This window comes from Rhinopithecus bieti, unplaced genomic scaffold, assembly GCF_001698545.2.
Source record: "Rhinopithecus bieti isolate Rb0 unplaced genomic scaffold, ASM169854v2 scaffold_26131, whole genome shotgun sequence".
Lineage (NCBI taxonomy): Eukaryota > Metazoa > Chordata > Mammalia > Primates > Cercopithecidae > Rhinopithecus > Rhinopithecus bieti.
The window spans coordinates 504,909-530,847 of NW_016812390.1; the positions used below are offsets into that span (position 1 = coordinate 504,909).

At 39.1% G+C, this 25,939-nt stretch overlaps 1 protein-coding gene across 3 annotated transcripts in view; it reads left to right on the forward strand.

The window, feature by feature from the left end:
• The window catches only part of TNPO3 (transportin 3), a 107,515-nt gene that overhangs the window by 74,878 nt on the left and 6,698 nt on the right, over positions 1–25,939 (forward strand). For all 3 annotated transcript variants that reach the window (XM_017896241.1, XM_017896242.1, XM_017896239.1), the window contains 10 exons: positions 419–610; positions 3,121–3,212; positions 5,065–5,141; positions 7,289–7,349; positions 8,196–8,336; positions 11,054–11,170; positions 12,341–12,435; positions 14,384–14,540; positions 16,646–16,813; positions 19,486–19,598. In XM_017896241.1, coding sequence (XP_017751730.1) covers positions 419–610; positions 3,121–3,212; positions 5,065–5,141; positions 7,289–7,349; positions 8,196–8,336; positions 11,054–11,170; positions 12,341–12,435; positions 14,384–14,540; positions 16,646–16,813; positions 19,486–19,598 — 1,213 coding nt within the window. The remainder of the gene's footprint in view (positions 1–418; positions 611–3,120; positions 3,213–5,064; positions 5,142–7,288; positions 7,350–8,195; positions 8,337–11,053; positions 11,171–12,340; positions 12,436–14,383; positions 14,541–16,645; positions 16,814–19,485; positions 19,599–25,939) is intronic.

Below are 25,939 nucleotides of genomic sequence, written 5' to 3' on the forward strand. Positions count from 1 at the left end.
ATCCTTGTCCTGATTCATATAGGCTGTTTTACCAAGTAATTCATCTCTCGGTGTAATTGTAACTCCCTGAGCTTTTGCATTCTTTCTTACATCACCATATTCTTAATACCTGGATTGCCATATATGCTCTTAAGTCAGTGGTTTACAGACTGCTCTGTGAATCCCTGGGAGTTACGTTGACTGCCGTGAGGGAAGAAATGGAAGATGAAATAGCTGGGGCTCAGGGCCTGCTGATAATATGTAAGTGAGATCAGCTCCATTTTTATGTGTTTTATTTATTGTGGTTCTGAACACATTTCACTTTTTAAAAGGGTTCTTTTGCTTTGAAAAAAGAAAAGCAAGTATACCTCTGTTCTAACAAACTAGAAATTTTCCTTTAGTTTCAGATATGTAATCTCTGCTTGGCTTTTCTTCTTAGACCCTGTGTTGGGCTATTTGATGAAAGGCCTGTGTGAAAAGCCCCTGGCTTCTGCTGCAGCCAAAGCCATTCATAACATTTGCTCTGTCTGCCGAGATCACATGGCTCAGCACTTTAATGGACTCCTGGAGATTGCCCGTTCCCTTGATTCCTTCCTGTTGTCTCCAGAAGCTGCTGTGGGCTTGCTAAAAGGTATTTACTTGATGTTAACCACTAATAGTCACCTCAAACCACTACTTGGGGTAATCTTACATCTGTAATATCCCAGTTTTTCAGTTGCAGTGGGCTTAGTGATAAGAATTTATGAGATGGGGAAGGTGGCTTTTCCACTAGAGGGGATAGTGTTGACTATATGTACATGCATTCTTTTCTTGGACTATCTTAAGGTGATATAATTAATTAATACTACTTGTAGTATGTATAGCACAGACCTAGATTTGGGTAGAGACAACATATTCAAACTAAACATGGCTGCTTTTTAAGTTGGAAGAATAAAAAGGGAGAGCAAAGAGGCATTGCCATACCAAAGAGGTAAGTGGGAGTTGAAAGGTAGTATACGTGGATCAGTGCCATGAGTAGAAGTCAGGGGTGCTGGTCTCTTAGCAGCCTTTAACCATTACTGATCAGCTCAGTGATTCTCTATCCAGAGCAGCCATTGTCATGAGGCTCAGATTTAATAGAAGAAATAGAGCTATTAAGGCTAGGGGAAAAGACTTAGAACAGCCTTTAAGCATGGTGGCTATTTTTAAATATTTGGAAGATGGTCTTATAAAAGAAGGATCATATTTATTTTATGAGTAGTCACTTGTCAGCCATTTATAGGGAAGCATATACTGGCTCTAGGAAGAAAACACTTTCTAACCATACTTTCTGAACACAGATTGGAGTGCCCTGTAAGGTAATGAAATTCTTATCACTGGTAAATTAGAGAGGATTGAGGTATATTAAGGGATTGGGTAAAATAACCTGTGTAGTATCTTCTAAGCCTCTGTGACTTGTTAAACAATTAGCCTTGGCAAGAGTAGATGGCCTTATTTGTGAATTCTGTCCTTTGTCATTCATATGACCAGATTCCTTACCAGCTAGTGTGACTGTGCTTTTTTATATCAGATTTTCTTTTTGTACCTTGGGTTTTTGTTGTTTCCCTTCATAGGCACAGATAAATCAGAGTCAAATATTCGTGTCATTTTCTAATGGAATTTAACCTTGATATTGAAGTGATGTCTTACCTATAGTGCAATGTGGCCTCCCAAATTTCAGTGGTATCTAATAGATGTGGAAAATGGTTTTCAATTTTATTTATTTATTCATTTTAGAGACAGGGTCTTGCTTGTTGCCAGGCTGGGATGCAGTGGCAGATCATAGCTCACTATAACTTTGAACCCCTAGACTCAAGTGATCCTCCTCTCTCAGCTTCCCAAGTGGCAAGGACTACAGGTGCACACCACTATGCTCAGCTAATCTTTTAAATTTTTAATAGAGACAGGGTCTTGCTATATAGCCCAGGCTGGTCTTGAACTCCTGGCTTCAAGTGATCCTCCCGCCTTGACCCCCCAAAGTGCTGAGATGCCTGGCTGAAAACTTTTTAAAGTAACATACTTTTCTATAGGAATTAATTAAAAGGAAAATCATGCTGAAATTAGGCTTTTCCCTCCTAGTTTTATAGAAAAGTCGCAGAGCTTGCAGTGAGCCAAGATCATGCCACTGCACTCAAGCCTGGGCAACAGAGCAAGACTCCATCTCAAAAAAAAAAAAAGAAAAGAAAAGAATGTCTAACTCATTTATGGCTTATAGATGGCCAGGAAGATTCACTCTGGTTTTTTATTCAAATTTGAAGGTATAGGGATAAATTACTGTTCTGTTGAATGAAACTTAGGGGAAAAAAAATTATATTCAAGGTGTCTCTTGACCTAGAAGGGACCTAGGCTAATATGTAATCCTTTGGATTTGGGGAAGGTGTTTCAGCAGTTGGTGGGGATAGAATGGGGATTGCAGCAAGAGGGAGGCTGAGTAGGAACGGTCTGGACCGTCTGTCTCCACTTGAACCTAACTCCCTCTGTTGTTTTTTGTTTTAAGGAGTTCTAAGTCAAGATTTATTTAGGAGGGAAAAAGAAGGGGGTAGGAGGCTTTTGTAACTTTTTTTCTTTTGAAAAGAAAGGCAAATTTAACTGTTACTTCGCTGTTCAAGTCACTTATTTCATAAAGAAACTGAAGCCCAGAGAAAATGTCTCTTATAACCTCACAGAGAGTGTTATGGTGTAAGAGTGAAATCTCTAATTTCAGCCCATTCTTCTAAAAGCATTATGTCAGAATTTCTCTTATGATAAGAATTGCCGGAAGTACTTATCAAAAATAAAGACTCTCTTTGACCCACTAAATCAGCATCTCTGGGAAGTCTGAGAAACATTACACTATGGTTATACATTTTAAAATAGCTTTGCCCTTGGCTTTGTGAAGGAGATTCTAAAAGTCTTTGACAAATATTAACTTCAGTTGTGTTAGTCAGTCTTAGCCTTCTGAGCCAAATAAAGAAAAAACAACTGTAAATAACAAAGTGTTACAATTTTAAAAAACAATGCTGATCTTTTTGAAAGAATGGAACCAAACCAGTTTGCTTTTTCTGTTCATTGATACGATGTAGACCGGTTGAGTTACCTCAATTCAGCATTTATTTTTCATTTGTATCTTCCTTTGTTTTTCAGGGACAGCACTTGTCCTAGCCCGATTACCTTTGGATAAGATTACTGAATGTCTTAGTGAACTATGTTCTGTTCAGGTTATGGCATTGAAAAAGGTAAGTCCAATTAAGGAAGGTGTGAAACAAATATAAAGTGTTTACATGTTAAAAATGAAAAGACAAAATTACTTATTAACAGATCTTTTATCTACCTAGAAAACCCAAGAAAATGCACTAAGAATTTATTAAAATTAATAATGCTATCAAAGTAACTGCATACAAGAAATAAGTATTTCAGAATTAATAGAGTCTCACTATATCAGTGTTAACGCAAAAACCAAATTTTATAAAATGTTTTAAAGAGGTTTGTCCTGAGTCAGTATGAGTGACCACAGCCCAGGAAAACCCAGTCTTGAGGAGTTCTGGGAAAGTGTGCTTGAGGTGGTGGGATTGTGGTTTGGTTTTATACATTTCAGGGATGCAGGAGTTACAGGCAAATACATAAATCAAAATACAGAAGGTATACATTGGTTTGGTCTAAAAAGATGGGCTGTCTTGAAGTGGGGGCTTACAAGTCATAAGTGGATTCAGAGATTCTTTAATCTGCAGTTGGTTAAAGGAACAAAAAGCTTGGGGCTAGCAGAAAGGAATGTTTAAGTTAAGGGTGCTATGTCAGAGTCAACCATAACTTTGACAGTTTAATAAAGATTGATGGGCTATAGATGTGACTTAACTCTTGCCTTGTGTGGCCTCAGATCTTGTTTGTAATTTAGTATCTTATTGCCACAAGGAGTCTTTGATCAGCCGGGCGTGGTGGCTCATGCCTGTAATCCCAGCACTTTGGAGGCTGAGGCAGGTGGATCATTTGAGGTCAGGAGTTGAAGATAAGCCTGACCAACATGGTGAAACCCTGGTCTCTACTAAAAATACAAAAAGTTAGCCAGGTGTGGTAATGCACACTTGTAATCTCAGCTACTCTGGAGGCTGAGGCAGGAGAATCACTTGAACCTGGGAGGTGGAAGTTGCAGTGAACCGAAATCGTGCCATTGTACTCCAACCTGGGTGGCAGAGCAAGAATCCATCTCAAATAAAAAAGGTCTTTGATCAGTCTTATGATCTCCATTTAACATTAATGCTGGCCACTTGTACCTAAACTCCAAAAGATAGGGAGTGTAACAAAAACCTATCTGACCTCCCTTCCCATCATGGCTGAGAGCTCCATTTTTAAAGTTTCTCTGGAGTCTCCATGGTAACAGGAAGGGCCTTTTCAGTTGGTGGGAGACTTAGGATTTTATTTTTAGGTTACACTGGTAATCATCAGTTAGAAAATGTAATGGGAAAATAATTCATTCAAGTTAGCAATCAATGTCAGAACCTACCATGTTTCCTTAAAAGATATTTTAAAGATGTCAACTCTTCTCCAGTTATAGTTATAGTACAACAATTGTAGACATACCAGTGAGATTTTTAGAACTTGATAAAATAATTCTGTAGTTCATCTCTGATTTACTTATGGGAGTATCTAAGAAATTTTAGGAAAGAAGAGTAAGAGACAATTTGCTTAAAATGTATTACAAAGCTATAATAAATTTAAAGCTTTATAATATAAAGCTAAATATATAATCTTTTACGTACTGTATAACATATATACAATCTATTATATAATATAATAATAAGTAAAGTAAATGGGAAAAAAATCAAATGATACTATTTTCTATTCCTCAGTGATCAGACAGTAAAATGTCGTAATATGTAGCTTTGGCCAGGATGCAATAAGATGGAGGAAAGTAGTTTGACAGTTTAAATTAAAATTTGCACCATTTGAGTAACTTTTAGGACTTTATATACTTTTAGGACTTTATTATAAGGAAATAAGCAGAGACTGAGACAAAAGTTGATGTATGTTGCAGTGTTGGCTGTAGATTTGTACATGTGACAATTGGGTGTTAATGTCCTTTTGTCTCTTCAGCTGTTGTCTCAAGAGCCCAGCAATGGCATATCCTCAGATCCCACAGTGTTCTTAGATCGCCTTGCAGTGATATTTAGGTAAGAAGGGAGACACTGGATGCCTTACTTGGGTTAAAGGCTCAAATGAAACCATTGTGTATTGAAGTAAGCAAGTATTTTTTTCTCATACTTCCAAGTATCTCCCTGTGGTTTGGAGACTAATTAAACCAGCTGTTACCTGAAGTTCTGGGGCAAAGGCAAATTCTAAGAATTCATTCCTGGTAGATCTTTATGTTAAAATACTCTTTAAAAGTGGATGGCTAGGCGCGATGGCTCATACCTGTAATCCCAGCACTTGGGAGGCCAAAGCAGAGATTGCTTGAGCTTAGGAGTTCGAGACCAGCCTGGGCAGCATGGCAAAATCCTGTCTCTACCAAAAATATAAAAATTAGCTGAGTATGGTGGCATGGGCCTGTGGTCCCAGCTACTTGGGAGGCTGAGGTTCCGGGAGGATCACTTGAGCCCGGGAAGCAGAAGTCGCAGTGAGCTGAGATTGTGCCACTGCACTGCAGCCTGGATGACAGAGTGAGAACCCCATCTCAAAAAAAAAGAAAAAAAAAAAGACTCTCTAAAAATGGAATTATTTTGGTCTCCAGTTCTGTGGACACCAAAAGACCAAACTTTCACATATATCATCATTCCACATGCATCAGAATCACCCGGGCTTATCAAAACACAGATTGCTAGGTCCCATCCCCTCAGTGTCTGATTCATTGGATCTTGGGTAGGACCTGAAAATTTGCATTGCTGATAATTCCCAGGTGATGCTGATGATTCTGCTTGCTATTCCAGAGACCATACTTTCAGAACATCTCTCTCTATATAGTGTATGGGTACAAAAATATAATGAAGTTTCTTCAGTGATCAGGGGAAATTAATGCATCTTTGAAGTCAAGAGGAGGAGCCTAATGATTAAAAAGGCATTTGAGTGACAGTTTTCAAAGGGTGATTCTTACTGAGTAACATAATTTATAATTTGTGGGATCAGTGTATAACTGGAATGTTATAGTAATCATTGCATAGAAGCCTATGTGGGATAAATATTTAAAAAGGTGATGTGTTACTAGTTATTGTCAACAGATACCTTTCTCTGAGTTGGTGCAATGTTCTCCTTTTATAATTAGGAGAGCCCTATTAACATGCCATTCGGAGAACCTATTAACAGTAACCCTTATTTCACAGTAAATGAAAGAAAATCTGCAATAGATGTAAATACTTGAATTAAAGTTAAATTTTTATCAAAGTTGCTGTTGGGCTTTTTAAAACTAAAGGGTAGCTTTCCTTTAAAGTAATTGGTAGTTAATTATGTGTTTGTTTGTTTGTTTCCTTCTTTTCTTCAAATTAGTGGGCTCTCGAATTAGAGGAGTTGTATTTGGCTGATTGTGGGTAGTACATTGGATTCAGACTAGAACTGCAACATCTTTGGACTACAGTTCCTATAGCTTTTAGTCTTTTAATGCAAGGAATGAAGCAATACTTGGTTTCTAGTAGTGGATTTAGACAACTTGTGTGTATTTTTTTGTTAATTTGGAAGAAACTACATATTCAGGTTTTTGGGTTTTTGTTTGTTTGTTTTGAGATGGAGTTTTACTTCATCCACTTCTTGTCCAGGTCGGAGTACAATGGTGTGATCTCAGCTCACTGCAACCACTGCCTCCCAGGTTCAAGTGATTCTCCTGCCTCAGCCTCCCAAGTAGTGCCACTACCAGCCTCCCAAGTGTCTGGGATTACAGGCTTGTGCCACCATGCCCAGCTAGTTTTTGTACTTTTAGTAGAGACAGGGTTTCACCATGTTGGTCAGGCTGGTCTTAAACTCCTGGACTCTGGTGATCCACCCACTTCGACCTCCCAAAGTGCTGGGATTACAGGCGTGAGCCACCACACCCAGCCCATATTTGGGTTTATAAGGGGGAAATAATGGAAAAGATAGCTGTAGCGCCTCACAGCCCATGTACCCAAAGTTGGGTTGAATTTGCATGTTCTATTGGAAGTGACTTAAAGATGGCCAAAAAATGATAGGATTATTTAAAATATGTGCTTATAAGGGTGATGTAAGTAAATGACTTTATCATCTGGTTTTCTTTATTTGGTGAACATGATACTAAGTAAGCAAGCAGGAATCAGGGCTCTGGGTCCTCAGTGAAATTGGTCTTCATTCACTATTTTGGGCTGTTGTCTTTTCCCAGGCATACCAATCCCATTGTGGAAAATGGACAGACTCATCCGTGCCAGAAAGTCATACAGGAAGTAAGTGTTAATGGATGCTTGTGGAATCAAGACTTGCTTCTTTTTTCCTTACAGGGCTTTGGGTAACTCACCTGAGGAGATACTGTCTTCTAAGTTCATAGGGAGATTCAGTTTGTTGATATTGTTTCAATGAAATGAGGGACAGAGCCATCCAAATATATTTTATTTTAGATTTGATAACAAAACAGGCTACAAGGGAATGCATTGAAAGGCCAGAGAAGTGGTAGAAAGAGATTCACTGTGTGACTCCTAGAGTTGCTGGGAGGCCTGATCAATACCAGCAGAATATTTTTGACAAAGCTGGTGACTTCAGTTTCCTCAGTGATGACGTATTTCCCCTCTACTTTTTTCGCTGAAGGTTATGTGAGGATCAAAAGCCATGTTTTAAGAATTGCTTTTGAGGCTTCAGAGGACAAATGACATCAACACTACATATTTTTAAGTGTCCAGTGGTCTCAGATGATGCCATTTCCTTAACTCTAGTCCTTTTGTTCAAATTCTTCCACCTTCCAGGAACTGTCTTTAAACATCTCTTCCTGTATAGCTCGTACTCATTCTTTTCATCGCCTTTCAGGAAGCCTGAAGTTTAGAAATTGTGTATCTCTGCCTTTTAGCAAAGTTAGACATGCTCTTCTTCCAGTTCTAAAGAGGCACTGTTTTCTCTTGTTAAGTGGTAGGGTTTTGTGGTGGGTAGTCTGTTGAACCTGTGCATGCTGGCCATGTGTGTTCCTATACAGAAAGTTTTGTCCCCGTTATTTAAAAGCTAAATGAGGTGTTACCAACTTAGCAGTTTTTCAGGTCCTAGTTGATGATTTTCTTTCTTGTGCTCTTTTACTTTTGACCCAGATATGGCCAGTTTTATCCGAGACTCTAAATAAGCACCGGGCTGATAATCGGATTGTAGAGCGTTGTTGCAGGTGCCTGCGCTTTGCTGTTCGCTGTGTAGGCAAAGGATCTGCAGCGCTGCTGCAGCCACTAGTCACACAGGTAAAGTTATCTGGGGCGGGTAGGGGGCGGTGGTGAGGGACATGTTCCATGTACAGGATTTGAAAAAGGCTAGGCATGATGGCTCACATTTGTAATCCCAGCACTTTGGGAGGCCTGTGCAGGTGGATCACCTGAGGTCAGGGGTTCAAGACCAGCCTGGCCAACATGGTGAAACCCTGTCTCTACTAAAAATACAAAAATTAGCCAGGCATGGTGGCGCGCACCTGTAATCCTAGCTACTCGGGAGGCTGAGGCAGGAGAATTGCTTGTCTCCCAGCCTGGGTGACAGAGCAAGACTCCATCGCAAAAAAAGAATTTGAAATAGGAGCCTTTAGGACAAAAACTTTGCTGATGAAATGAAACACTTTTGTATTTATGAACAAACTAAAAAAAAACTTGAAAGAGATTAATGCCTGTGATAGGTACATTGTATATAAGGGAAACAGCCTAAAATCTCTTCTGTATAGTAGCTATAGCAGTATTCTAAGTAGAAACACAGCCCAGTGTGAAATTCTGTGAAGCAAATGACTCGTGCTCAGTCCTTGTATACTAAGAGTAAGCATTTTTATATTGAGATCCTTGGGAAAAAAATGTAGCAAGTCACACTTTGCTGTTTCTTGGCCCAAAGGGATTTTCTTCAATCTTGGCCACAGTTAGTTGTCCACAGAAGTCTCTTATTTGTCAAAAAATTGGACTGTTTTAGTCATTAAGATTGATATGTAATTATGATGGTATGACTCACTAAATGATGTTCTCTAAAATCATATTCTCGTCTAGAACTATATGACATGCTTATGCTTAAGTCACTAAGTCATTTATGTTGATGTTAACCTTAGAGCAGGGCCAGGATGCCAGTGCCTAGGACACAAGATTTAGGGATGCAAGGCAAAGTGCCAGTCCTGTATTTGCAGGACTCTGAGGTGCATTCTGAAATTTTGTACCCATGCTGTGAGGGAAACAGTCACAGAGCTCCAGGCTAGAGCCCTACCCCACCCAACCTGAAGTGACCATGCTCCACCTAGGGAGGGCACCTAGGGTGCAGATTTTAAGGAGGTCTTGACCTTAAGAGTGAGTTCCCCCTTAAATTCTGCACCATAGGTGCCCTCAACCACAGGCACAGGCATGCTGGTGCAGTGGTGGTACTTGGATAACCTTGCCTCTCTAAATTGTAGATTTGATTAAAGGTTGTACAGGTAAATATTTCAACAGAATTTTAATTTTTAGTGATTTTCTCTACTTTCACTATATGCTGAGCACCATAATATATGTTTGCATTTAGGCAATTGCTACCTCTGGTCAAGTGTCCCCTTCAGTGCAATATATTCTGGGTCTACCACAACTTGATAGAATGCCCCTTTGCTATTGGAGGATACCCTCATGATTTTGATACTGTTTTTTAATTCCTGCCAGTTATATATGACCAACTCAATAGAGTAGGTAGCATTATTATATAGGAAGTGTGTTCTAGAGACAGTACATGTGACAAAAATGAAAATTATCCTTAAAAAAAAAATCCCTTAACTCAGGAGCCAGCAGTCTATAGTCAGTGGCCTTGCCACCTATTTTTTTTTTAATGTTTTACTGAGCTATAGCTATAATTAAGTATTATCTATTGGTCATTTTTGTGCTACACTGGCAAACTTGAGTGGGCAGAAGACTGAATGGTGGACAAGATCTGTACTTTTTACAAAGTAGCCCTTTAAGAAAATGTTTGGCAATCCTTGACTTCATCATTCCTTAGTAGAGCATATAATTTTGAGTTTACATCATGGAATGAATTCATAGCTCCTATCTCATGCTCATTCCATGGCATAGGCCAATAGAAGAATTAGTTACTGTATCCTTTCAGTGCCCACCAAGTTCATAGAGTTGAATTTGTGTAATAAGATCAATACATATGTACTGTGGTGGCATTTTAAATAGGTGAGTGTACAATTGCTTCTTAATTCTGGGAGGGTAGTGGAGTAAAAATTCTAAACAAATTATTTAAGCACATATTGTGGCTGGGCATGGTGGTGCACACCGATAGTTTCAGCTGCTCGGGAGGCTGAAGTGGGAGGATCCCTTGAGCCTGGTAGGTTGAGGCCACAGTGAGCCAAGATCTCACCACTGCACTCCAGCCTGGGCAACAGAGCGAAACCCTGTCTCTTAAAAATAATAATAATAATAATGTGCATATTGTACTAAAATTTTTGCTCTGCTGAAATCCAAATAGCTTCATAGAAAACACTATTTTTTACTTAAAAGATAAAATAGGTTTAGGAGCAACTCAAAATTTAAACAATGCTTTCACTGTCTTCTCCAAGATGAAAGTGTTTGATATTGTTTTCCCAACTATGGCTATATATACTATTTAAAAATATGATTTATCTACAGTGCAAATGAGAGCAACCTTTACGTACTGGATGAAATATTCTGTGCTGGGGTTTTGCAAATAATCCATGAGCTCCCTGATAGCTTCCAGCTTTAAGTATTAGACAACTCTTATACAGCATTGTCTTGGGAAGATGAAAGCTCAAAGGGTTGGAAGAATAGAGAACCTGAAAATCATTGAGATATTGAGCCCTATGTTTCACAAAATAGTGCTAACAAGCTTTACTATGTTGCCTTAAAGAGAAGAAGTCAATCTATCTCTGAATTTCTTCCTGGAGACAGTTTCATAAGTTGGTACTTTTTGAAGGGCGAAGCATTGAACTAATTGTTTTTTTCCTCGACAGATGGTGAATGTGTACCACGTACATCAGCATTCCTGCTTCCTGTACCTTGGCAGTATCCTTGTGGATGAATATGGCATGGAAGAAGGCTGTCGGCAGGGACTACTAGACATGCTCCAGGTATCTTTTCCATGAGGAGTATAGATGCATCAGGCTTAGAGGATCTGAAGGCCTACCAGCGTATTCTTTACCATGTCTTTAATTCTGTTGCTTCTTTATGTTTTCCCCCAGGCATGTTGATTTCCTAGTAACAGGGAGGTAGAAGCTTCCTAGTTGTTCTCTGAACAGGCCTGTTTGAGAGAATGAGAGACTGACCACATGAGTGTAATGATTATTACAGATGTTACTGCCTGGTTTATGCTCTTCCAGAGATAGGGTGTTTGGAAGAGGGGAGGAGGTGAGCAAAATGAATCTCTAAGCTCAAGCATTATTGTATTTTTAACTTCTTGCCTGGAACAGCCAACTGACTAGTTTTCTTAGCAGCAGGGAGGGTTTTAGAGTTAATAATAGCATTGGAAATAGCTCCTCAGATACTGCTTTTCCCTCCCTTCCAGCCACAGAGGGGGAATATTGAGTTTAAGAATGCTGTTTCTTGGCCGGGCGCGGTGGCTCAAGCCTGTAATCCCAGCACTTTGGGAGGCCGAGACGGGTGGATCACGAGGTCAGGAGTTTGAGACCATCCTGGCTAACACGGTGAAACCCCGTCTCTACTGAAAATACAAAAGCTAGCCGGGCGAGGTGGCTGGCGCCTGTAGTCCCAGCTACTGGGGAGGCTGAGGCAGGAGAATGGCGTAAACCCGGGAGGCGGAGCTTGCAGTGAGCTGAGATCCGGCCACTGCACTCCAGCCCGGGCGACAGAGCAAGACTCCGTCTCAAAAAAAAAAAAAGAATGCTGTTTCTTTTCCCAAGATGTCTTTTCATTTAAAATTGATATTTCATAATTATTATAAAAATTTCCACTCCCTCAGTGGACTAAACCATATCTAGTACCTAAATAGAGTCTGCTTTCAGAAATTTCTAAAACTTTGAGATGACATCTGTTGAGTTTTATCAACTAAAATCTGTATCCTCAACCCTTTCTTAAATGTGAACTTCATAGGTGAAAACTGTTTATGTCAACTGGGAAGGATTTGTCTTTCTTTTCCTGATCAGATTCTCATTACAGTCTTTTCTTTTCCCAGCTGTGCTTTTCTTCTTTGTTCCTTTTGTACTTATTGTAATATTTGGCAAGTCTGAATGCTGTGGCACTTCTGAAAAAGGATTTCTTTTAAAATCAGTGTTCTGTTTTAGGCACTGTGCATCCCCACCTTTCAGCTCCTAGAACAGCAGAATGGTCTCCAGAATCACCCTGACACTGTAGATGACCTGTTCCGGCTCGCCACCAGGTAAATCCTTCTGAAGAGCCCATTTCTTAATTGCTCATCCTATCACTGCTTAGTCTTGCCATCTGACCCTTGGTTGTTTTATTCTTGTAAAATGAAGTCACTGGAGTAAGTAGATTAATGATTCATAACCTAAAAGTAAATTGCAAGCTGATATATCCCCAGCAATGATGCAGAGAATGGCAGGAAGCAAGGGATAAAGGAGCTGAGTTCCTGCCAGGAAGGAGGGCACACACACAAGACAATGCAGTGTGCCTGGCAAAACACTTGACTAGATCATTTCTACAGTCCTCTGTAGTTTTTGACTGTTTGTGCTGTTGTGATTTCATGTTTCACCTCAGCCTTCTCTTTGAGAAGCTTAGCGTCCTTTAGATATAATCAGTTTCAGAATAAAGAATGTTTGGGATTTTAAGATGCCTTAGCACTTGTCTCATACTGTATTTCTCAGCTCTACCCACAGCCTACTTTATCAGTAGCACTGATAATATGATTGCCAAACTTCTGCTTGAATTCCTTAGTCCCTAACTAAGGAATTTGAACCAAACCTGTTACCATATCAGCATTTAAAAAATAAAAGAGAAAAATCATTATTTTCAAAACAACAAAAGCCCAACTGTTATTTCATTTACAAATGCTAAGTAATACTGACTTGATTGTTTTATCTTAGGATTGATTTTTTTTTTTTCTTTTTTCTTTTTTGAGATGGAGTCTTGCTCTGTTGCCCAGGCTGGAGTGCAATGACATGATCTCGGCTCACTGCAACCTCTGCCTCCTGGGTTCAGGTGATTCTCCTGCCTCAACCTCCTGAGTAGTTGGGATTACAGGCGCCCACCACCATGCCCAGCTAATTTTTGTATTTTTAGTAGAGACGGGGTTTTGCCGTGTTGGTCAGGCTGGTCTCAAACTCTGGACCTCAGGTGATCCGCCCACCTTGGCCTCCCAAAGTGCTGGGATTATAGGCGTGAGCCACCATAACTGGCAGGATTGAATATTGAACACTTTTTTTTGTTAGTTTTTGGGTAGGTTAGAAAAACTGTTTTTTTCTTTTTTTAGTTGATAGAATTGTTGGATGGGCTGTCACCCTCTGTTTTCTTAGGGTATGTATTCCTTGGAAAACTAGTCCCTAGAAATGTTCTTTGTACAAGTGATGAAACAAGTTTGGAATATACTGTATCTTTTTTTGAAGAGATTCTCCCTGTATATTAAAGGAACTTGGAAACCCAATAGTAGTTTAAAACAAAAAATAAACAAGCAAAACCACTTTAAAAATCCAGCAGCATTTCCCAAGCTTATTTGAACACACAACCTTTTCTTTGAGAGATTCCTGTTGATATCCTGGGAACCAGAATTCTGTGAACTTTAGTTTGGGAAATGCTATTCTAGCATCTTTAGGACTTTTTAACCTAGGAGAGTTTCTACTTGTAAGTCCTTTTGACTGGTCTTTCTTGATTTATAAAATCTTAGTTGGAAATTAGGTGTGGTGACATGTCTTTTAATACACTAATCTAAGATATGGTCCTTTTTTTTTTTTTTAAGAGCAACTTTAGGTTCACTGCAAATTTGAGTGAAAAGTTGCTGCCATATACCCCTCCCTCCTAACATGTACGGCTTTCCCCTCTATTAGCATCCCCCACCAGAGTAGTACAAACAGTGATCCTATATTAACACAGCATTATCACCCAAAGTCCATAGTTTACATTAGGCTTCACTCTTGGTGTACATTCTGTGGGTTTTGACAAATGTGTAATGACATGTATCTACTGTTATAGTATCATACAGAATACTTACACTGCCATAAAAATCCTCTATGTTCTGTCTATTCATCCCTTCTTCCCTGAAACCCCCACCAACCACTGATCTTTTTTACTGTCTTCATAGTTCTGCCCTTTTACCCTGGCTGCTTTTATAGCCTAAACTTGTCATTTATACCTAGTCTCACTTTCCACACCAGGTTTATTCAGCGTAGCCCTGTCACCTTGCTGCGGAGCCAAGTAGTCATCCCTATCTTACAGTGGGCCATTGCCTCTACTACCCTGGACCACCGGGATGCCAATTGTAGTGTCATGAGGTTCCTACGAGACCTCATTCATACAGGGGTAGCCAATGATGTAAGTATAAAAATGATACCATTTCTACTTAACAGTTTTTATCTCCTATCTCTTTGTCATTCCTTAGGGGAAAACCAGCATCTCAGTATTTCCTTACTTGATCTGTATTGGTAGACATATATCATAATGGATCATTCACTAGTCAAAATATCAACTAAGACACTAGTGCTGGTTGCTTTAGGCTATATAAAGCAGTCTAAAACTGTTCGTGCTCCTAAACCATTTGGTGTCTAGTTGAAGAGAGAAACAAGTTTAAAGAGTTAAGTAACAACAAGAAGCCAGTATTTGGTGTTTTTCATTTGTTTTTGAAACAGGGTCTTGCTCTGTCACCTAGGCTGGAGTACAGTGATGTGAATCTCAAGGGATCCTCAGACTGAGTAGCCAGGACTACAGGCATTCAACACCATGCCTGGCTAGTTTTTATATTTTTTATAGAGATGGGGTTTCACCATGTTGCCCAGGTTGGTCTTGAACTCCTGGCCTCAAGTGATCCTCCCACTTTGGCCTCCAATATTTGATTGTCAGATGAGTGATAAAAGTCGTGATTGGTATGAGGTCAGACGAGGGAAAGCTCTAGACCAAAAAGAGTTGGAATAACTTTCTGGAAAGGGAGGGATTTAAATGGAGCCATGAAATAGAGGTAGAATTGTGATGGATTAGAGAGGCAGATAGTCATACTGCCTTTAAATCAAGATCAGAGCAAGTCAGAATAGTACTAAGTTTGTTAGTAGACAACTAAACAGTGGGAGCAGTAGTGTGGTTCACAGGAGTTTTGAAGTTAGGTTTGATTAGATGTGGAGTAGAATTGTAGACAGGGGAGAGCAGTGAAGAAGTATGTATTTACTTCTGCATTCTATTCAGGCTATTCATTTACGAAGTTTGGCAGTAAAAGAGAGAAGAAAATAACTAGAAGGGAAAGGCAATTTAAAAAATATTTTTCTCAAGATATTAGAAATATATGTGTCTTTAAAGACCACAGGAAGGGTTGGGCACAGTGGCTCACGCCTGTAATCCCAGCACTTTGGGAGGCCAAGGCAGGCAGATCACTTGAGGTCAGGAGTTCAAGACCAGACTGGCCAACATGGTGAAACCCTGTCTCCACTAAAAGTACAAAAATTAGCCAACCATGGTAGTGGATGCCTGTAATCCGAGCTACTAGGGAGGCTGAGGCAGGAGAATTGCTTGAACCCCGGGGATGGAGGTTTCAGTTAGCCGAGATCAGGCCACCGCACTCTAGCCTGGGCGACAGAGCAAGACTGTCTCAGAAAAGAAGAAAAAAAAAAATTAAAGACCACAAGGAGAAAAAAAATAAGGGTTTTTTTTGATAGAAAAAATTAGATCTCTGATAGATGTCTTCAATTCTTATTTCAGTTGGTTTTGTTTTGTTTTGTTGTAACGTGGGGATCTGGCTGTGTTACCCAGACTAGTGGCCATTCACAGGTGAGATCCCACTGCAGATCAGAGTGGAATTTTGACCCCCTCTGTTTCTGACTTGGGCTGTTCACCCCTCCCTCTTTAGGCAACCCAGGAGTGGTTTCCCGCTCCTAGGAGGTCACCACATTGATGCTGAACTTAGCACAGGCACCCAACTGGTATAGCATGCTCCAGCCCAGAACACCTGGATTTAAGCTGTTCCCCTAAGCCTTTGAAGTGGCTGGGACCGTGGTGTGTGCTGCCGTGCCAGACTGACTTGATTTTTATAAAAGGAAATAGGAACACAAGTTATTTTTCACATTAAAGAAAATTAATACCATCACATAGAAGATGAGAAAAAAATTTTAAAAATTGCTAACTTTAATTCTTAACCATGTTTTCTGCCTTCAAATCATGAAAAATCTAAGCATTAATCTCTGTTGAAACCCATGTTCATTCCTTGGATACTAATGAACTCTTTCATTTTCTTTCCAAAGACAAAACATTTTCTTGACTTTGTGAATCCAGCTGTTACTTTACACACATCTGCATACACACACACACACACCCGCACACACAGACATACACACTTTCCGACCTATTAAAGAGAAATTACTAAAGGGGAAGGAGTGCTTGGTCTTTGGGAAATTGAGACTAGAATTTATCTGATGTTCCTGTTTTCCTACATACAGCATGAAGAAGACTTTGAATTACGGAAAGAACTGATTGGACAGGTGATGAACCAGCTTGGACAGCAGCTTGTCAGCCAGCTGCTGCACACCTGCTGCTTTTGCCTCCCCCCCTATACCCTACCAGATGTGGCTGAAGTGCTCTGGGAGATCATGCAGGTTGACAGACCGGTAAGATTGTTTTCATAAGGAATTTATCTCACAGGCTTTGGTTCCTTAAGGCCAACCCTAATTTTGCAACTAGCCCTGTTTTCTGTCCATGGAACCAAATTTAGACATATTGCCAAGTTAGATTGGTAGATGAAGAGGCCCGTAAAGGTCAGTAATTTATATTGAGTTCTTTAAAACATGTTTCTATGTCACTGTCATAGGGGCTATATTACCAGAAGTAAGTATCAAGCATTGAATTCAGTCGTGTGACTTTCCAGTGTGAAATTTGTTCACTTGTGAGAGATGTCCAAATGTCAGTTTTATTAGTTGCATATTACTCAAGTAGTATTTAATCCTTTGAGACTTATTCTATAGCACTGTATTATTTCTTGGTGATACATCTAACCAGAACATTTGGAAGCACATAGTTGTCAAAGTAACCCACAATGTACAGTTGGATATATTTCCCCTCTGGATTTCTTTGAACCAGATCCTTTATCACCCACCTAAGGATGGAGTTGTTTTTTTAAAGCTATCTGATAATGCCCAAGTAATTTCAGTACTGGGCCACATGACCATAACTCAGGTTATGTGTACTGTGTGAAAGTTGAGTAGAATGGTAAAGTATAATATAACCTGAAATTGTTTTTAAAATGGAATTTATAATTTTTAATATTACTATAAAAGCAGTTCAGGAAAGTACTCAATGGGACCTAGTTAAAGTGAACTGTCTTACGGAACTGCAGAATATAAAATGGATAATAATAATATATAATAGTACCTATTCCTTGCTGGTTCGATACACATGTTCCATTTCAACCTGATAGAGTAGCATATTTGTTTTTCTAAAGAAAAGTACTTTTTGAGCCTCCAGGAATCAGCAAATTTAATTCGGAAGTCCTTGACCTGAGGGAAAAAGTCTTCATACTCTGCTTAAACTTTTTTACAAATACACTTGGTTCCCAAGTAACAGAAAACTTATATAAATCTAACTTTATTAAAACATTCTTGATTGTAAACATATTGTTAAGTGCTAACAACAACAACAACAACAAAAAATGAGAACAAGAAGTTTGGACAGGAATAGAAACCAGGTAGCCATGTACTCAACAGGGTGTACTGTATATCAGCCAGGCACAGTGGTTCACGCCTGTCTTCCAATACTTTGAGATACCAAGGCAGGAGGATTACCTGACGCCAGGAGTTTGAGACCAGCCTGGGCAACTTAGACCCCATCCCTACAAAAAAAAAAATTTTTCTTTTTAATTAGTTGGGTGTGGTGGCATACATCTATAGTTCCAGCTACTCAGGAGGGTGAGGCAGGAGGATTGCTTGAGCCCAGGAGTTCCAGCCTGCAGTGAGCTATGATCATGCCACTGCACTCTAGTCTGAGCTGCATAGCAAGACCCTGTCTCAAAAAAAAAAAAAATTTGCTATATAACAACTATTATGTATTTTTAAGAATTAAGGAACTGTTTTGTATCCATAATTAAGAAATGCTTCGTACTTCCTGAGCATTTATAATACTTTCGCTCTGGCCTATTATGGTCATAAATGAATATGATGGGAAAATATATAATGTAAAAAAAATTAGGTATAAAAGAGTAATTTTACAGCCCAAAACTGACTGAAGTATACATTCCACTTAATGTGAAGAAATATTAGAGCTGACCCAAAGGACAACAATTAAACTGAAAATAAGAACCCAGAGGAAGTCTCTAGAATTTTTATTTTTGAAAGGAAGGAAGTAAAGGGAGTAGAGACAATTCTTGTGCATAGGAAAGGCATAAAGAGAATGCTCAGATATGAGCAACAAGAGTAAGGTTTTTTAACACAAAGAGCAGGCAGATATCACAAATGAATTGAATGGATAGGACTTATTCTGAGAGAGATGGCCTTAAAATCCTTAAGATTTTGGACTCATGTATACTTTCTGACATGGTGGCTTAGTATACTTTTTGCCCCTCCTCTTTCAGGTATCTGAACCTTTACTTTGGATCGCTTTTGATCTTTAAGCTCAAGAGTTTTTGGAAATCTGTTTAATTTTAAAAATATACTGGTCAAGTGCTTACACCTGTAGTCTCAGCACTTTGGGAGGATCTCTTGAGCCCAGAAGTTTGAGACCAGTCTGGGCAATATAGAAAGACTCCTCATCTCTTAAAAAAAAATTGTTTTTAATTAGCCAGGCATGTTGATGGACTTCTGTAGTCTGAGCTACCTGGGAAGCTGAGGTGGGAGGATCACTTAAGCCTGGAAGGTCAAAGCTGCAGTGCACTGCCTGCCAGCCTGGGCAACAGAGCGAGACCCTGTCTCAAAAAAGAGAGCGAGTGTGTGTGTGTCTGTGTCCGTGTTTGCATGCATGCATATGTATATTTGTCATATACGTTATGACAGGAACAGAACAATAGCCTCATCCAGAAGAAACTTCACTTCTAAGGTGTAGAAGGTCCTTTTCTGAAATGATGCCTGCTGCCCCTTTGAAGGGAAGTCTAGGCATGCATGTTCAGACTGCCATCAACCCAAAGGGTTTGAAGGACTAATGAGAGCACTTTTGTTGATTCCTTTACTTGCTCCCAAGTGTAGGGAAGTAAATGCTACTGAGGAAAATTTATGGGGTTTTGTTAGTATCTATAGGGTCTCGGGTGAGTAAGCCATGCTTCCTTTTAAAACTCTTACCCTTATTCCCTATACAGACTTTTTGTCGTTGGTTAGAAAATTCCTTAAAAGGTTTGCCAAAGGAAACAACTGTGGGAGCCGTCACAGTGACACACAAACAACTTACAGACTTCCACAAGCAAGTCACTAGGTGAGTGATACTGGGGGTTCTTAAAAAGGAGGTGTGGGGTGTGGGAAGAAACATCTCTTTATTTCTTATGTGCCCTTGGAAATGGACAATTTATATTCTGTTTAACCTTGAATTGCACAAATTGGCATTGGAAGCCAATCTAGCGGTAAAATATCACCATGCTGTGTATGTATGTACATATATTTAACATATGTGCTAACTGGTATAAGATTTTTAACGGTAAGTGGAGGCACTATTTCTCCCAAAGGAAAATGCACTGAGCAGCTCACTCCCCGTCAGGAGATCTGTCTATATTTTTCTAAGTCCTTCTGAGTTTTCATCCACATTCAGGGGTCAAGAATGTAGGTACCTGAGTAAGGCAAAGCATTGGTTATAAAACATTAGAAAGTAATGTAGATGACAGTGAATTGGAGAATATTCACCATGCCTAAAGAGAGTCAAATTCTAATTTCAAAGAAGTTGTGTAGTCCAAACAGAACATCTGCCTGGGATACATTAGGCCTATGAGGCACTTACAATCTCTGGATTACAGCCTAAAATGTAAAGTGGGTGTGTTTTTTTACTGTGAACATAAAAATATTTTTAATACAGTTACATAGTCTTCCTATTGTTTTATAGCCATAAAGGTGTTACTTGATTTCCTTATAATGCCTCTGTTATAAGTAGACATTTAGATCATTTTCAGTTTTTTAGTATTACAGATAATGTCAAAATAGAACCTTTTCCTTCTATTGAATATTTTCCTTTAAAATTTAATCACTGAATCAAAGGTTATGAGACTTATGGTCTTAATATTAGTGACAGCAACTTAAGTTGGATTTTATAGCTACTTGTTCCCTTGCCCTGATACTCTTTTTATATTTAGAGTCTTTAGAGTTTTGACTACATTTTAGGCAATAACTTATAATCATACAGTGTGGAAAGATATATAGGTCAAAGAAGGAATGTTATAGCAAGATTGGTAGTAGTGAAAAAATTGGAAATATTCTACTTGCCCATCAATAGAGAAAAGTTAAATAATTAACAGTGTTCTTATACTGGTAAATAGTCCCAAAGATGAACAAGAAAGAAGAAATACATGATAATATGGAAAAATATACAAGATAAATTGTAAAGGTTAAAATAACAGTATTATATAACCTAACTTGAGCTTTTAAAATAATTCTAAAATTTTTTAATTGTTATAAAAACACATAACATGAAATTTACAGTATTAACCATTTTTATAAATGCATAGTTCAGTAGGGTTAAGTATGTATTCATGTTGTTGCATTACCAATATCAAGAACTTTTCCATCTTGTAAAACTGAAACTATACCCATTAAGCAACAATTCTGCATTCTCCCCTCGCCCCATCTCCTGGCAATTACCTTCCTACTTAATGTTTGAGTCTGACTACTATAGATACCTCATATAAGTGAGATCATACAGATTTGTATTTTTGTGTCTAGCTTACCTCACTTAGCATAATGTCCTCAGGATTCATCTATGTTGTGGCGTGTGCCGGAATTTTCTTCCACTTAAAGGCTAAATAGTAGTCCATTGTATGCGTGTACCACATTTTATTTATCCTTCCATCTGTTGATGGCCATTTGGATTGCTTCCACCTCTTAGCTGTTGTGAGTAAGGCTCCTATAAACCCAGTTGTACAAGTATCTCTTTCAGCCCCTGCTTTCAATTCTTTTGGATACCCAGAGGTGGAATTGCTGGATCATATGGTGATTCTATTTAATCTTCTTTTAATTTTTTGAAGAACCGTCATACTGTTTTCCATAGCAGCTGCACCATTTTACATTCCCACTAGCAGTGCACAAAGTTCCAATTTCTCCACATCCTCACCAACACTTGTTATTTTCTCGGTTTTTTGAGAGTAGCTGTCTTAGCATTTCACACCCAGTGTGAAGTGATATCTCATTGCAGTTTTCATTTGCATTTCCCTAATGATTAATGATGTTGAGCATCTTTTCATATGCTTATTGGCCATTTGTTTATCTTCTTGGAGAAATGTCTATTCAAGTGCTTTGCCTGTTTAAAAATTGGGTTTCTTTTGTTGTTGAGTTGCAGGAATTCCTTTTATATTTGGGATATTAATTCCTTATCAGGTACATGATTTGCAAACATTTTCTTCCATTCTTTAGGTTGCCTTTTCATTCTGTTGATTGTGTCCCTTGATGCACAGAAGTTTTTAATTTTGATATAGCCTAGTTTATCTGTTTTAGTTTTGTTGTCTGTTTGGTGTCATATCTAGGAAGTCATTGCCAGATTTAATGTCATGAAGTTTTCCGCCTACATTTTCCTCTAAGAGTTTTACAGTTTTAGGTCTTACGTCAGGTCTTTGATCCTTTTTGAGTTAATTTTTATATGTGGTATTAGGTAAGGGTCCAGCCTCTTTCTTTTGCTTGTGGATGTCCAGTTTTCCCAGCACCGTTTATTGAAAAAGACTGTCCTTTCTGCACTGACATCCTTGTTGAAAATCATTTGACCATATTCAGGAGAATTTATTAATGGGCTCCATATTCTATTCCATTGGTCTACGGTGTATTTCTTTATGTCAATACCATGCTGTTTTGATTATTGTGGCTTTGTAATAAATTTTAGAATCAGGAATATGAGGCCTGTAGTGTTCTCTTCAAAGATTGTTTTGGCGGCAAGGCGCGGTGGCTCACGCCTGTAATCCCAGCACTTTGGGAGGCTGAGGTGGGCAGATCATGAGTTCAGGAGATCGAGACCATCCTGGCTAACACAGTGAAACCCCTGTCTCTACTAAAAATACAAAAAATTAGCCAGACGTGGTGGTGGGCACCTGTAGTCCCAGCTACTCAGCAGGCTGAGGCAGGAGAATGGTGTGAACCTAGGAGGTAGAGCTTGCAGTGAGCTGAGATCGGCCACTGCACTCCAGCCTGGGCCACAGAGTGAGACTCCATCTCAAAAATTAAAAAAAAAAAAAAGGATTGCTTTGCCACTTGGGGACCCTTGAAATTCCATATGAATTTTAGGGTAGATTTTTCTATACAAGAGGTTGTTGGGATTTTGATGGGGATTGTATTGAATCTATAGATTGCTTGGAGTAGTATTGAAATCTTAACAATATTAAATCTCCAAATCGACAAATACCATATATTGTTCCATTTATTGGTCTCTTTAATTTCTTTCAGCCACATTTTGTAGTTTTCAGTGAATAAGTTTTTCACCTCCTTGGTTAAATTTTTTCATAAGTTTTTTTTATGCTATTGTAAATTAACCAACTTGTACTTTAAAGAGCTGTTTTATTATAAATTATACACACACACAGGCTACTTTATGCACAGTAAGTCTTTGGAAAGATATATAAGTGAGACTAGGAGGGGAGGGAGGCTTTTACTTTTCATTTCATAACTTTCTGTACTATGTGCACTTTTTTATGAGCATAAATTACACTTTTATGGGTAAAATCAGACTTAGAAGGGAAAGAAAATGAACTTTAAGCAGTGGTACAAGAGCTAGTTGTCTTTTCTCAGAATTGATTTCTTAATGTCACTTTCCAAAATAGTTTACTTTCTCATCTTCTGGAATGTCTCCAGCAATTTTGTTAATGTTAAAATCCCAAACCATGGAATGCTATTATTTTATAGTTTACTAAGTAGCTTAAGTAGTAAGCCCATTATACCCCAGAAATAACTCACTTTTAGCCATAGATCAAGTGACATGCATGACTGAAAAATAGCATGTGACCCTTCATGACACATTTTGCCAGAAGTGGGGATTTTCCCTCCACTGGGTAGGCATATATTGACTGGGGTGACCTTAAAAATTATTTGATTGCTTTTACTGTGAATCTTCTCAGTAGAAGTAGTAGTTGCTTCTCTCTGCTTCTGTTTTGCATTATTCCATTCAGTGCTGGTTACAGTATAAGGGCAGGATCGTATTGGCTCTAATTTTCTTAAAGCAAATGGGAACCTAGGGGAAGCCCTCCAAAGATGGGGTTTGGAGTCAAGTATATTTGTTTGAATCTTGCCACATACCCTATTACTTTGATCTTCAGTTTAATCAAGTGAAATAGGGTTAGTACTACCAGTCTCATAAGGTTATTATGAGATACCAAATGGAAATCTAAAGAAGATCTTGCACATAGTATGTGATCAGTGAATGTTAACTCCCTTCTCCTCAGAGGAGAAACTGCTAGAATGTCATTATGTACTTGCAAGACTAGCTGGGGCATGTCTCCTGTTGACTCTAAGGCAGCCACCCACACATTCTGGAATAAGTCTCTGTCAAGCCCTCATTCTATCAGTGGGACTAATATATAACAGATAAAATAATATGCTAAGTCTGAAATCAAGGTCATAGATATCCTTTCCTAATTTATGATAATTCTTGGGGCAAGGAAAAGAGACCTAAGTAAAGCAGTGCTGTTGGGGGGGAAATCTGTGATCTTTGTCCTGTGATATGGGAAAATAAGGTGCACCACCAACCTGACCTACTTGATCTTTCATTGCTAAACAAGTTTTGCAGCTCTTCCTATAGCAGGCTATAACATAGTAACATAGTGGTGGGAAATGAACAAAAGTGAGAGCTAATGTTGAGGTGCTAGAGAAAGGACTTGAGATTGCTCATCTCCTCTTAGTAATTCTCTTCCTCTAGATTCCCTGTAGTAGAAAGGACGGAAAGCCCTTGAACTTTCTGTGCCATTCATGACTCAGTCTCCCTTTTGATTTTAAGGTCCTGTAACACCTGCCTCAACATGCTACTTTGTTTGCTATTCTGACAGAGAGGGTGAACTGGTTCAGTTTCATTTCAGCAAGCCCAAGCCTGCTTTTCATGTGGTACTGGTAGTTAATTCCCTAGCTTTTTTAGTTGGTCAACTTGAAGAAAGCTGGGACGTTTCATTCTAAAATAACATTCTTGCTTTCCAAATGCCAAATGAGCCCATCATTAACTAAGACCAATTGGGAGCAGAAAAAACCCCTGCCATCATTTCCATTTCTGTATCTTGGTGTTTATTCTGTGACTGCTTGTCAGTTGCCTGGGGAGCTTCAAAGCCAAAAGATGTTGAACATGGGAAGCATTGATACTGGAATTAGAGGCCAGTAAGGGGTTGAATCCCTAGTCAAGTCACCAGAGTTTCATTATTTTCTATTACCTACCAGGTCATCGGATCAAAAGGATCTCATTTCTCAGCACTCCCCTAGTAATCTTATGGGGCTCGAAAAATAGCGACCATAAAAGCATTCAGAAATGTGGTGGAAAGTTAGGAATTTGGGGACTAAAAGCCAGAAAATAGAATCTAAAAGTACTGGCAGTGGAAAAGTAAATAAGTAAAATAAAAAGCTAAGAAATATCAAATGTCAGAAGGACTGAGACAGAAAATACAGTCATGTGTTACTTACTGATGGGGATATGTTCCAAGAAATGTGTCATTAGGTGGTTTAGTTGTTGTGCAAACATCATAGAATATACTTCTACAAACCTAGATGTTATAGCCTACCGGACATCTGGTCTATATAGTGTAGCTTATTGCTCCTAGGCTGCAAACCTGTACAGCAGGTTACTGTACTGAATACTGTGGGCAATTGTAACACAATGGTAAGAATTTGTATATCCAAACATATCTAAACATGGGAAAGATACAGTAAAAATACAGTATAAAAGAGAGAGAGAAAAAAAAAAGGTATGCCTGTATGAGAGCACTTACCATGAATGGAACTTGCAGGACTGGAAGTTGCTCTAGGTGAGTGAATGAGTGAGTGAGTGGCGAGTAAATAGAAGGCCTAGGACATTACCATACACTACTGTAGACTTTTTATGGATACTATATACTTTGGCTACACTAAGTTTACAAAAAAAATTTTTCATTAATAAAAAATCAACCCTTGGCCAGGCACGGTGGATCATGTCTGTAATCCCAGCACTTTGGGAGGCCGAGACAGACAGATCACTTGAGATCAGGAGTTTGAGACCAGCCTGGCCAACATGGTGAAACCTTGTCTCTACTAAAAATTTTAAAAATTAGCCAGCTGGCCGGGCGCGGTGGCTCAAGCCTGTAATCCTAGCACTTTGGGAGGCCGAGACGGGCGGATTACGAGGTCAGGAGATCGAGACCATCCTGGCTAACACAGTGAAACCCCGTCTCTACTAAAAAAATACAAAAAACGAGCCGGGCGAGGTGGCGGGCGCCTGTAGTCCCAGCTACTCGGGAGGCTGAGGCAGGAGAATGGCGTGAACCCGGGAGGCGGAGCTTGCAGTGAGCTGAGATCCGGCCACTGCAATCCAGCCCGGGCGACAGAGCGAGACTCCAGCTCAAAAAAAAAAAAAAAAAAAAATTAGCCAGCTGTAGTGGTGGTCACCTGTAATCCCAGCTACTT